The sequence below is a fragment of the Spea bombifrons genome, chromosome 10 (genome assembly GCF_027358695.1).
Source record: "Spea bombifrons isolate aSpeBom1 chromosome 10, aSpeBom1.2.pri, whole genome shotgun sequence".
NCBI classification, from domain to species: Eukaryota; Metazoa; Chordata; class Amphibia; order Anura; family Pelobatidae; genus Spea; species Spea bombifrons.
In genome coordinates, this window is record NC_071096.1 from 35815409 (window position 1) to 35829216 (window position 13808).

General features: G+C 42.8%; 1 protein-coding gene and 1 long non-coding RNA gene across 2 annotated transcripts; one reads left to right on the forward strand and one right to left on the reverse strand.

The window, feature by feature from the left end:
* Nucleotides 1–291: 291 nt before the first annotated feature.
* LOC128466892 (meckelin-like) lies at nt 292–12342 on the reverse strand. The gene is made up of 28 exons (XM_053448307.1): nt 11829–12342; nt 11416–11492; nt 11028–11109; nt 10853–10928; nt 10633–10693; nt 10473–10505; nt 10079–10141; nt 9798–9901; nt 9475–9565; nt 9101–9178; nt 8952–9017; nt 8440–8581; nt 5451–5568; nt 5271–5364; nt 5118–5174; nt 4931–5029; nt 4254–4352; nt 3932–4027; nt 3760–3850; nt 3364–3482; nt 2782–2922; nt 2617–2697; nt 2209–2325; nt 2011–2127; nt 1644–1748; nt 1107–1209; nt 633–775; nt 292–420 (listed from the first exon to the last, which is right to left on the reverse strand). Exons 1-28 carry the CDS (start codon nt 12040–12042, stop codon nt 340–342), a joined length of 2748 nt encoding a protein of 915 aa, XP_053304282.1. The 5' UTR covers nt 12043–12342; the 3' UTR covers nt 292–339.
* LOC128466895 (uncharacterized) lies at nt 3449–5257 on the forward strand. The gene is made up of 3 exons (XR_008345650.1): nt 3449–3573; nt 3917–3996; nt 5137–5257. It is a non-coding gene; the product is annotated as an uncharacterized LOC128466895 (long non-coding RNA).
* Nucleotides 12343–13808: the final 1466 nt, after the last annotated feature.

Below are 13808 nucleotides of genomic sequence, written 5' to 3' on the forward strand. Positions count from 1 at the left end.
TTGTCACAGTTGCAAAGGCACATTATTTACAATTCTAACACCAGTGTTAAAACGTTTGGAGACTTAACCGACACTTGTAATGCAGTCCAATTTAAATCCAGCAACAGCTCTGAGAATACACGGCGGCCTGCAGTTGACAACAATGTCCAATGTTTGGAGATTGACATGGTTTCTTCTTACTGTTCAGCGTTCTAGGTTTGAAACGCAAGATACACATTTCTGTCTTCTTGTCATGGGAGACTTGTAGTCCCGTGGTTGCTGGCACTCACGCTTTAATCCTGTTCTGTAACGTCGGTTTCCGACCAATACTTGGGTAACGGTTTCCAACGTACTGTTGCTTTAGATGAGAAAGTTCTCCTCCACCATTGTCTGCGACGACAGGTTCTTCTTCCCAATATAAAGGCGCAAGAGTTTCACAATCTAGAAAGAAATGGTAGATACGTCAAATTTTAATAAAACACAGTTTAGCCTTGAAATAAGTTACTTTAGCATGGTTACAAACGTAATTCACCTTGATTGTTTGATTTCAAATGCATTCTGGTGGCACACAGTCTGAATTACCAAAGTGTCATTTGGCAAATGTTTAAGAACCAGACTCTCACGTAAGTTAGAAACATAAAACAAAGACTTACCATTTGCACAACGAAGGTGATTATTGTTGCCAGTACAAAATTCTGTGTCCCCAAATCAACAATGCAGAAGAGCAGCGTGTCAAACAGGAGTAACGTCAGTTCATTGCCATAGAACAGCGTCTGGCTAAACCGCGATCGGTTGTCTGCAACAGAAGCGAGACTGAATTAGTTGGAACTTTGTAACGCATTAGCGTCAGTTTTGACTTTACGTACACCAAGCTTGGGGTTGTATAAACGCGAGCAACCCCATGACTCATTTGAAACAAATGAGCTTTAGTGTCCAAGTAAATATGCCCACGCTGGTCTGGAATTCTTAAACATGTCTATTCACCAAGTGTTGAGTTAAAGGCATTGTCTTTTTAGTCAGTGGTTGAGCCTCTGTTGCTGCCACGTGAGATTGTTTGTTTTGTAGTATTGAATTTAACGGAGTGCCGAGTCAACTCATGTCTTATGCTTTCACAAATAAGTACTCGCCGTTATAGAAAAAAGACTTGTCGATTGGCTGTTGAAACTCCATGTCTATGATGTTTTCTAGAAAGAGTTTATTCTTCACAATATAGTCCATTTCTTTATATACCTGAAAGCAATGAAGAAATGAAATATAAATATATAGAAGTGTGTAATAGTATGGCTATATATGGTAAACACAGCCAAACCCAAAGTGAACAAATTACAGCCTATATAAAACAAATGATAAAGTATTTGAACATAAGTTGTCTTTGTCAGGGATTTATAAATGAAGCAAACATTGCGGTGCTGCAGAAAGATGAATTTTCTTTTCTTTGGAATTACAGCACAAGCCACCAAAAGTGAATCTGGATAACTTCTAAACCTTCCAAAAGGATAGGATACTAGCGTGGTGAGTTTTGATCACCGTGGGAAAAGCCTTGGTAAAGACTACAAGAGTTGGCAACAGGTAAATATTATATTCGGTGTTTGATTTTGAACATGAATGGGGATAAACAAGGATCTTTCAGTTTAAAATACTCCATTCTGAAACTTTGAACTTACATGATCCAAGAAGGAGGAGAGGAAGCGGTTAATGGTATAGTAGGTTTTAATCCGTTGCTGTAAGTGTGTATTCTGTTCCTTTGATGCCTTTTGTTGTCTGGAAACCTTTAAAAAAAGAGGGTAAGATTTTGTTTATTGCAGGGATCCTTTTCCGTTCTCACAAGACTTGCATATTTGGCATCCATTTGATAATTACATTGCGAGATTATTGTTCCACACATTTCATGCCAAGATTTTGCGTAGGTCAAGACTCGTCGGTGCGAGATACCTCCAGTTCATTCATGTTCAGGAGTTGCATTGGAAAATTGAAGTTAAACTCTGGTAGGTTGTAATGGGCCCAGGTAGATGATATTTCCATGCAACATACCTCTAAAAGTGGTTCGGTTATCTTCTCATATTGCTCGCGTACACGCTCGCTCAGCAGAACCTCAAACGTCTGGAGCTCAGAGTTTGGTTCTAGGCCTCTCAATGGACACAAGTTTTCCTGGAGAGGGGAGAAAATTTTAAAAAGACCTTGTTTTGTAAAGCCAGCATACAATTAAAATACTAATTTAGGATTATTTACCTCCTCCTTCTGCAGATTGGACAACATCGTCTCCATGCTCACGTCAGCCTGGCCGTGGACGGAACGACCATGGATATAATAACCGTAGCACTTATGCGTCAGTATGAAGACAGAGACCTGAAAAGGGACATTAAGATTGCTTAAAAATGATGCTAGACAGGACTTCAAGCGCCAAATGTGGACCCACAACAAGTTCTCCGCTGACTACAAGTTAGTATTTGATTAAGCAGTAGCTTAACTGTAGGAATGGGCTTGCTTGTGTCTGTGTTGCCTACGGTCAGTCACTAAGCTGTTCTTTTAATGCGTGCCGGTAGTGTTAATTAACAGATTTACCCTCCTTTACCCTCTCAGAAGCCTCAACCCACCTAATATTCATAGGAAAAAGGCTGGGTAACATTTCACACTCACATTGGTGAGAGAGCACAAATCCGTGAACTGGCGAATTGGGTCTTCGAAAAATCTTTCATAGATGCAAATGAAGAACAGAATCTGCAAACACACAATGATTAGACAACTCTGGACACCTTCTGAAAGAAAATAAAATGTATACAGTGACACAGATGCAACTCTCACCTGTACAATGCCCACCGCCAGCCATATGGAGCCAGCCATGCCAAATCTGAGGATAATGCTCCATGGAGCGAGGCAGGTACCGGACGCGGGGCTCAGGTCCAGATTTAAATCTTTGGCAGTGATGTTCTTAATGCCCACAACCTGGAAATATACACAAAATGTTACTTTGGCAGCGAATACTTAAACAGGGCTCCTGTGCAGCTCCCTTGCAAAAACACATGCTATAGAGGATTTTTTTCTACAGTGTCTGTTGATCATTCAGTAAGTTATCCATTTTATGCTAATTTGCAACTGTGCACCAACAAAAGGTGACATATGTTGCTTATAAAGTGTATAATTTCACAATTGTTTTTTAATACACATTGAATGTTCCGATACATACGAGAATAGTGTTTTGCAGACTAAATAAAATTAACTTTATAACACTTTATATCAATTAACACATGGATTTGTCTCAATTCTATTTAGTCAAAACTTTAAAAGGTGCTGTTCCACCTAAACTGCCTAACATTTTGCACTAAATGCGGCATTAGAAACACTGTTCTTGTACCCAGGAATGGCCCAAACCTTTTCTTTTTTTACCTCTAGAAGCAGCAACACACAAAACAGCTGGAAGAGAGGACTCAGTTTCCGATGAGCCTGGATCTCATTCCACTCGTTGGCCACCAGAATGGTCCTCCAGAAACTGACGCTTGGCTTTCCTGGAATACAGAATACGGAAATGAAGGAACGTACGCTGTGCTTTTACTCATCAGAAGAGCCGTTTAGAGACACATTTAAAGGCTGAAGCAGGTACATGAATGTCTACATTGATTCCGCTTGCTAGTTTTTAAAGACCTAACTCTTCTAACCCCAAGATAGATTGAATATAGAAAGAAGAACTACCAGGGCAGCAGGATCTTGCGATAAATATTTGTTTTTAAATGTTATAGTAATGCTGCAGTTCATGTAGAGTAGAAGGGGAAGACAGGAACGTACCTTGAGGATATTTGTCCTTAGACTTTTCCCAGTCAATCAGAAATATGGTGACAGTTAGTTGAGTGATCAGAAGGTGAATCAATTCCAGCGTCTGTAACAAAGACATCAGCGAGTGATTCACATCAAAATTGGGTTGTAACTCCTTAATTATTTGCAGGGATCCGCACATTACCTTCAGCGCAAAAGCAACCGAGAGATAGATGATAAAATCCATCTCGACTTGTCCACCAGCAGGAGGTAATGTAACGGTGACTGCAGAGTTCTGTCCCTTAAGGTTCAAAGAAAAACAATGGAATGCTTGTAGATTAATGAGCCAAACACTGACGGTTATAATTTTACCTTTGTGAAACCCATTATGAAATGGCACATGAATGGTTTCATTCCTATAACAGCACACAATGTTTACTGAGAAAGAAAAGTCACAGGCAATATAATATAAATAAAATATGCATTGATAAAATGTTTAGAGCGTCATTATGACTTAGGTGTATTACCTTAAATGCAATTAGCCAATATATTGCTGTCCCAAAAGCAATAAGGAAGAAAGCGTTGGCCAGAGATCCAGATGCAAAGCCAAAAAACTTAATAATCACCTGAGTAACAAAATATAAATATATATGAATTGATGAAGACATGGAACAAAGAGGGCAGGTTTTGTCTATTATTGAAGAATCTTCTGCTTAATATGATTGTTTGTCACAACTGGTTATGCATAAAGAATAATTCCGATGCAGAGTTGTATAATTGGAGCAGTTTGCACAGGCATTCATTTTGGCTGCTATGGTGATTCCACTACTGTATTGCATCAGAACCGATACAATACCGAGCTCTTTAGAAGAACCCATTTTCCCCACAAGTGTTTGTAAATGCAGACTGCACGGCCAGGTGCTTGATTTTGTACTCCTGTTTCACTGGGTCTAATTGAAACACTTGAATTCGCCAATTAAGATGTGTGTCCCAATACTTTTGTCCATAGCGTGTACATGGAGCAGACAGGCTTTGCGTGTCCGGCCACATGTACTATCGGTACTGATGCAATTACTGCAAAGGATCAACGACAGACCATTTACTTTGGTTACTGACCAAACAACCTAGAACTAGTCTTAAAGAACGTACTCCTAAACTGCCCTGGCCACCTAGGTTGCCCTGCAAACAATAAAATTATATTTACCATCAGGCCAATATTCTGTTGTCCTGATCTCCGTAACCAGCTGCTGGTCTCTAGAAGGGCATAGAGAGTGGCTAGTGACCCGAAGACACCCAGAGCAATCTGTAAGGGGGGAAATAGTATGTAATTAAAGGGCTAATGTAAATACAAGTGTATCATTTCACAGCTTACAATGTATCTCTTGGCTTACATCTGTATCTCTCTTATAGGTCCCTTGACTTTGAGTGTACGCCACATTAAATGAGACCTAAGAGGACGACGAGAGGCATTAGTCATTGGAGTGTAGTATTTGGAAGCGCATGCCAGCTTTTGCAGTTGCCTTCTCCATGAAGGTCCCACTGACCTGCATTGACCCACTCAGATCGGATGTCCTCCCATATTTTACCGTCAGCTGGAAAGGGGGCTGGCTTCCCGGCGAGCTGGTTGGCAGATATACTCTGTTTGGATGCAGAGACAAGGCTCAGTAATTCAGATTTAGTGAAGTTTTTAGATTACAACACACCTGGTTTTGGACATGGCTCACCTGAGATCAATTCTCGTTGCAACCGTGATATAAGTTGGCTGGTTGGAGAGACTTCCCTGTCTGCCCGAAAGAGCGTCCACCAGGTAAAAGCGTTTCAGAGCTCTGGAGCTCAATGAGTCTGTAGAGGTATGAGACATGTTACAATATTAACAAGGTATTTCAGAATATAGTACTTGTGCGGGACAGGTTTCCACAGAAAGGTGAATTCTGATAGCACAAATACCCTACTTTCCTAGATGGTTGATACAGGATCTGATTGCAGGTGAACCAGGGACCCTACATATCACAGGTATTCCACACATTTACTCCAGACAGCTAGACTCTCATATACATATTATGCCCTATGCATACATACTCAAACGCACCCCCCATAGGTGCATATGAGTGCACACTATTTGGAAAAGAGTACTGGGACACCAGACCATTACACCAACAGGGTTTTTTTTGGTTGAGGTCAGTGTGGACCAACGTCATCCACCCATAACTCCTCCAACCCGGTCTTTATGGACCTTGCATGTGTACTGGGGCACAGTCATTCTAGAATACAAAATGGCGTCCCCCAAACTGTTCCCACAAAGTTAGCATAGCATTGTCCAAAGTGTATTGGTATTCTGAAGCATTAGGAGTTCCCTTCACTGGAAGTAAGGGGCACAACTCATGAAAAACAGCCCCAGACCATTATCCCTCCCCACCAAACCTTAGCTAGCAAAATGCAGTCGGACAGGTAAAGCTCTCCAGACATCCACCAAACTCAGACTCTCCCAGCAGACTCCCAAACAGAGAAGTGAGATTCAAAGTTCCACAGAACAAAGTTACCACTCTTCCCCAACACTTCCGCTTCCCAATAATCCCACGTACAGTTGTCGTAGAATATCTAGCAGGGCTGACTCACAGAGCTCCTCAGAACGACCCATTCTCTTCACAAATGCCTGTAAACGAGGGCTGCATGGCGAGGCGGTTGGTTTATAACCTATGGCAATGAGTCTGATTGGAACACCTGAATTTAGTAAATACGAGGTGTCTCTCAATACTTTTGGCCATAGAGTGTCCGTGGAGCAGGCAAGCTTTCGTGTCTAGCCGTGTGTTGGTTTAATGGTTAGTTGTGGTCTCTAAAATATAAAGAATCGCTGATTTGGATCCATGCGATTATATATTGTGGGATTACGTATATGTATAGTGGGTGCCTGTGAGTATTTCTGGAACAGCCTGGCAGAAAACTCCCAGTTGCACTGGTGGCATAGCTGTTAGGTGGGTTACCCGCCATACGAAAGGTTGCTGGTTTTAATCTCCATTGCTCGGTTTCCTAAATATATAGCCGTGTAATTTTTTTGTTTTTTCAAAAGTGGGTGAATTTGAGTATAAGTATTACGGGCGAGCACACTTGGTTTGCCACAGTGGTGGCTCTCGTGTTAGGTGTCCTACTCACCATGCATAAAGGTTACTGGTTCAAATTCCCGTGAGGCCTGGCAAGCGATTGAGTGGAGTGATGTATGGGTATGCTCGGTGGTGTGTGATTGCGGTGTCAGAATGAATGGGGATAAGAACCAGTCGGTAGTGCGCCTAGCCTTTTCGCTTTTTTTTAAATATCTTTATGACCGCTTTGTGTAAAAAATAGCACTCAACGCATATATGTTTTTTTTTAGTTAGAGTTGCATATACAACAGCAATCAAACCAGCAACACTCCACATGGCGGGCATTACACCTAACCATTAGGCCACAAGGCAACTGAAGGTTTTTTTTTCTCCCCAGGAATATATGATGCGTGCCTCCTCCTATCTGATACATTCATACGCACCCACTCTAAAACTATATCATCATATATTCCCCAGATCGCGGATAGAACACTTCTCTGTTAGGCCACACGGCAGCTAGATGATCGGCCTCTCCCTGGCCTTATGATGCCTGCTTTTTGCCCTGACTCTCCCCTATTCTTCCTTCCCTCGATGAACAGCCTATTAATCCCAGGCGTGCTCCAAACCTCTCAGCCATGCCAGAGTGGTGCCTAAACTTGTTTGTTGATCCCTTGGATTCTGATTACTATGTTGATTGTGGTTACTGACCAACCCTGCTTCCTCCACTCCTTTGGTGTTGGCGCGTCTCTTACCACGATCGTTGCCTGCCTACCACATAACACTATACACTTCCACATCTACACATCTACACATACACACATACACTCTCTGATAATCCACGCAGCTCACGCACGACCCCCCCCACCTCCCTTTTACATTTTTAGCACAATTATTTTTTATGAGCGCTATGGCTTTATTTGCACTAATACACAACTTCTTGCTTAAATCACTTTGTTTTCAGTAATTTATTTAAATTTGAGAATGTTGAATGTCAGGCTTAAAATGCATTGTGGGCTAACTGGAAGTATACTGGTTCTCTCGCGGCTGCTCCCGACCCGTTACATGATGCCATGGTCTACAGTGATATTAGGAACTATGTGCTTTCATTTATATCTCATTTATGGCTAATGTGCTTTTAAAATATACATGGTTTGCCCCGATTCTGAATAAAGAAAACATTGGGACCAGAACCCGACATGTGGCCAAAAACGGCACCGTGAAATATGGGGCTGCTATTCAATGATTTCCAGGGTATAGAGATTTCCAGGGTATAGAGATTTATAGCACTCCTTAACCCCGTAAAACTCACAAAATAGATGTTGCAATGCGAGCCGTACAGTAAAAAACGATTGGCATTGTCCATTAGAACGATGAAACGAATACCCAGACGTTGGCACCTACACATAACCCCTACTTATACATCAAAACTAAAAGGCTCTTAGAAGAATTAAAATCAGAGGGTATGCAAAATAAAATCTCATAACTAAACATACCTTAAAGCTGCAGAGACATGTAAAATATATTATTATTACAATGCACAGCAAGGCTAGGGTTGTAAGTTGTTGCGACGGGAATGGTGGTAATGTACGGTCTGGCTCCAAACGTTACAGACAAGGGGACACAATAGTGGGCTTACTCTGGCTGGCTTGAAGGTCTGCGTTCCACACGGGGACAGGCCACAGCATGCTGGCTCCGCTGGGATCGGTATAAGATAGGAAGAGCTCATAGAACACGGGTTCCGGTACTTTTAGCAGGAGTTCAGATACCTGCGCTGTGCACTGATCGCACAGGATAAACAAAGTTTGCTTATAAATACGTCTTATGCAAAAGTGTATTAAGTGTACAAAATATCAACATGTTAAACCCGAAAAAACTTTAATTGACATGCATTCCCTTTTATAATCCCAGAACAAGCAATTAACATTTTACACAAAGACCCCCTCAGACTGCAAAAAAGAAAACAAAGTAATTGTAAGCATGACATTGTATCATCTTACAGAAACAAACACATATTTTATTTATTTGTTACATCATCATTGCTGGAATTACATCATATCTCATGCAGTTGCTGATAAGAAGCGGAGTCTCACTCCTATCCAGGTTTTATCGCGGTTGGATCTGGAAGGAAGGATTCGGTTAAATACTTACTGATAAATTGTACACTGTCCCAAATAGAAAAGCCGCGTCCAAAGCGCTCTGCGTATTCGGGCACATCTGTGGAAGAGGGAGATTATTTAAACCCAAGGGTATTTCATTAGATACTATGTCAGATTTGAGTAAAAATTGGCATAAAGTACCTGTAAGGTTCCTCCCTTTACATTTTCCCAGCCTAAGAATTTCCCACGAGCGTCAAACTTCACAACCTTAAACTGGATCTGAAAAACAGGACTGTATATTAACGCAGGGAATACACATTTGTTCATTAACCATTTGTTCTAATATGTTATTTTATAAGTCGATCATTGTGAGAAGTCAACTGTGGTTCTCCAGGCCTGGCAAGCCAAGCTCGGCAGGAACAAAGTTAACAATAGACGTCACATTCTATGTTCTTTAGAGAACAAATGGGTTGGCAGTGTCAGTGACAGCTTTTCAGTCAGTTACAGTACGTGGCGGGTTATCTCGGATGACATGGATCCTGCCTTCTGTAACCGTCCGTTCCCAAGACACTAACCTGCGAGTTTTTGGAGAAGGTCAGGCCGCTAGGTGCCGTGGTCCCCAGAGACGCGCTCGTACTGTAGAAGAGCTGAGGCAAGAACATGTTTCTGCAAATGCAAGCAACGTAAAATGATAACAGAGCCGCGCCGGTTCCCGAACATGGGTAAGAGAACTTTTATCTAGTTCCAGTCCAGGCACCAAGCAAAGAGTCTCCATATTTGATTGCCAAGCACCTTTTTGTTTCTGAGTATGTGATTTCAGCCTATATGGTAAATCTCTCTCTTATTCCTTTACCTACAGATGATCCTGTACAATGCCCCCGGGCAATAATGTACTTACGTGAAGCTGTTGTAAAGGCTGAATGCAGTGCTGTCCCAGGTAAAGGTGTTGTATAGTGTGACCATGTTAGTGAGGAGCTGGCAAGCAGTCAAGTTGCTGTAAGACTGCGAGCAAGCAGAAAAGGGAAGGTGTAGAGGTTACAGAGAGCCCTATGTCCCTAGATCTAGGCTATGTTACACTATATGGACAAAAGTATTGGGACACTAAACTATTACATTCAACCTGACCTCAACCCCATCGAACACCGCCTGAGTATGCCGTATGCCTGCTCAGGGGCTTACCTTGCAAGCTTGGAAGCTGGAATACAGGTACAGCGACTCCCAGATCGACGTGGAAGAGATGTCCTGTGGACATGATATAACAGGTCAGCGTGCACTGCTTACAGTCGGGGTGAGCCAGGCTGGTCTGGCTATTATAGTACAAGCAAGACAAAGAGACATATCGCCCGGTAATACACACCGGGGCACATGGGCATGGGTTGCTTTAACCCAGTAATAGGAGCTATAGGTGAAACCCCATCACTATCCCATACAGATTTCAGTACATTTAAGTAAAGAAGGGCATGTATTGGTTTAAAGGGGCACCATGAAGAAATGTATTTTGCCGGCACTTCTATCATTTGGAACAATTGATAACCCCAACAATTGATAACACACAGATCAGAGCCCACGATACCTGGTTTGTAGTTGGGAAACACAGACCCCCGCTCTGCAAAAAAGACGGAGACAGAAGAGTAAATTTCCTCCTGACAATCCGTGCAGAAAGGTGAGTCGCTGAAGGACGCGGAAGTGAAATGTATGATGTCATTTGGTTTATGGTAAAATGCGTGCCTTACCTGGTTGGTTTTGGGGCAGTTACAGCTGCTGTCTACGAAGGTTTGCTGACATAGAACACATCTGAAAAATACAGAACTTGTCACATCACATTATCTACCATCGCAGGCCAGAGCTTCTCTTCTGCTCCGACTCTTGCTCTAGAACATCTCTTTGGGATGGGTTTTGTGTCAGTACATTAGCAGCACGCTGGTCACGGTCGGGTTCCACGTTCCTACTTACTCATCTCCGATAGCATTCGGCACCGTGCTGCCGTTACATGTTACACACGTGTACGTCTTGTCTGAAAAGTTTTCATCTGAAAAGAAATAAAAATGACTAGGATACTTGGGGTTACCGCACGCGGAACGTTCTTTGTGTAACCCAGAACCTTTCCCGACCACGGGCAAAGTTTTACCTCTCACTTGGTTGGCCCCACAGGAGCAGTTCCCACCGGAACAGGTGAGACAGGCCCTCTGGTCAAAGGACACCACCGCGTTCTGCAAGACAAGAGGAGACGCCATTACACCCCAAACTCGTGGAAGAACATGGACAACAAACCGGGGGAGCCTCACCTTTAATGTGCAGATGGATGAAATATGGATTTTTATGTCCAGACATTTTTTCCTTAGTATTATGAAGTATTGTTAATGTACTCCTTAGTCTTATCTTGTAAATGTGGGGTCCCTGTGGCCCTAGATTTCTCCATTTATGTTCCGCAACCAACCGCCGGCATTATTTTTGGGGAGAATCATTTCAGACAGCGTTAATAGCGAGTTGTTTTTGTCGCAATGGACGATACTCACAATGCACCTGGTGCAGGTCACTAGCGGGGATCCGAGGTCGCTCACTGCATGCCCGCTGGTACAGTTACACGTCAGACCTAGGACACACACAGGGCTAGGTTTACTAAACAGTGCTAAGTACAAGTCCATAGCCGTGCACTACGAGCCAAAGCTAAACAGACAGTTTTAACCCATGATCTACCAGAGGATCTTTGTTATACCCGCCCTGGCAAGTTACGTATCGACAACCTATTGGTATAAGCCCAAAGAATGTGTTTATGCCGTATTATCAACAACATATACCTCTGCGCAGTACAAAGCTGCACTTTTCGTGCGAGAAAGGAGGTAAAACATGGATTTTAGCCTCCTGCTCTAGCACAAGTATACAACATACCGACAGCAATCCCACACACACACACCGCAGATACACTTACCATCCGAGCTTTTCCGTGCACCGGGCGTACAGGCGTTACAGCTAAACGTGGCGACGTTATAGAACTGGTCTTCCGCACAATTCCCAGGCTGAACAAACCGGATGGACGTAGCCTGCGACAAACACAAGGCGGGGAAAGAAAGTAAAACGCAGAGTCCGAAAGGCAGCATAGTGCTAACTATCCTGCGTCTGTAGCGTGTGGTTACGGTAACCATGATGCATGGGTCACATTGCAGCAAGCAGCAAGATTATTGGCTGCTGGTAGAGCAACTGCCAAATACCTGGTCACATGATTCCAAGTCACCTGGAAAAACAAAAGCAGGTTTCCTTGGGGCACTCGGCCCCCTGGTGGCCCCCATTGAGAACCCATTCAATTCACAAAACCAGCCAGGGCACAGAAATGTAACTATTTCACTCCCAGGGTGGTGATAAACACACTGCATTTGCATTAGTTCTTGTAATTGTTACACGTTACTGTATTAAACAAACAAGCGATAACAATGCAGCATCCTGCGGGTCGTAAAGGAATAATTACAATGTTTAATTTTGTATCGAAATCACCAAAGTGCAACCTGAAAATAAAAAATGTACTAACGCTTCCATGAAAATAAACAAACACGGCTACACATATAGAACTTTGCACAAGTTCTTCTCTAGATCTTCTGTAAGGTTTGTAAACTAGCTGCTTATCCATGACCGGCTAATTCCCAAGAATAAGATATTGAGTGTAACGAATTCAGATTTAATAAATCATGGCCACATCTCACACATCTTTTTTTTTATCTAACACACACAGTTTTCAAAAGGTTAGGAAATTTAAGGTTCCTTAGCAAGATATACTCGACAAACACTGTAAGGTCGAAATGTAATTTAACACACCCCACTTAACTACTGGAGCGCTGAGCGACTTTATTTGTGATATTTTGGGGTGCCGGCGGAGCCCTGTTCGAGCAACCCAAATATTGGAGTGCTGTTCTACTATTTCTACATTGGTATACACGCCTAGTAATAGATTTCTGGTGGCATCCATAAGCTGCTGATGTATTAACTCTTTCATCTGTCTGAAGAAACCATACGGACTCTTGACAGCCCTTCCTGAAAAGTGGCTTCCAGACCAAAGCAATATTCAGGGTTACTGGATGCTATAATGCAGATGACCACCAGGTGGCAGCACAAGCCAAGAAGTGTTTTAAAACTGTCTTACTTACAGAATAGGAGAGTCAGGAGGGGTAGGTAATCACACAGCAACCCAACCAGCTCCTGCCAAATGAAGGAGGACGCTTCCAACAATTACTATTAAAAATATTAGTATATTAAATATAAAATTAATATAAAACCCTGCAAGCCCTTGGTAAATTCTGCTGGAAGCCCCTCTATTATAAAGCAGAATGCAAGCTCTTGCCCCAATGCAATGAGTTAAAATTCTACATGTGCCAAAACCAGAAGTTTAATAAATTCACAGCATCTTCTGACTCACAAAACCTGATGCAGTTAGTGGGGCAAATGTGAGCCACTGAGGGCGTTCTTTTAGCGCCCTAGAAAGCTTAGACCAACGTCGCTAATTCAGCATATTATATTATTATCTTCTTTACCCCACAGCCCATTGATTTAAAGCAAGTTAAGCCCACCCTAGGAATGTTGGCTTAGTAGGAGAATTCTCTCCAGCGCCCCCTTCTGCATGCACTTTGCTTTGCCAGCATGGGGTGAATCTCTCTGTGACACCCATTACTAGCTCGGTGCCCCTGGCGGTTTATCCGTTATCCTATAAGGTATGACGGGCTCTGATAGACCGAGATAATCCTGTGCTTTTCCTGCAGATGTTAATAAACAGAGAGATCAGGTGAGTAACTTAAAAGCAGCCATTGCCCGCTGTGAGGATGAGACGTGAAATGCAGCGGGTACCCAGCATCCCACCATAAAGTCCTCTAATTAAAGCTCCGTGTCCCGGCGGGGGCCCTGCCCCGACTCTTATCAACGCCAA

Excerpts from the sequence above, each read along its gene's own strand:
- LOC128466892 (XM_053448307.1), bottom strand. The coding sequence starts at position 12,042 with ATGGTTACCGTAACCACACGCTACAGACGCAGGATAGTTAGCACTATG. Across the intron at positions 5,365-5,450 it reads GCAACGAGAATTGATCTCAG|AGTATATCTGCCAACCAGCT; the intron begins GTGAGCCATGTC and ends GCATCCAAACAG. Across the intron at positions 5,175-5,270 it reads ATCTGAGTGGGTCAATGCAG|GTCTCATTTAATGTGGCGTA; the intron begins GTCAGTGGGACC and ends TCGTCCTCTTAG.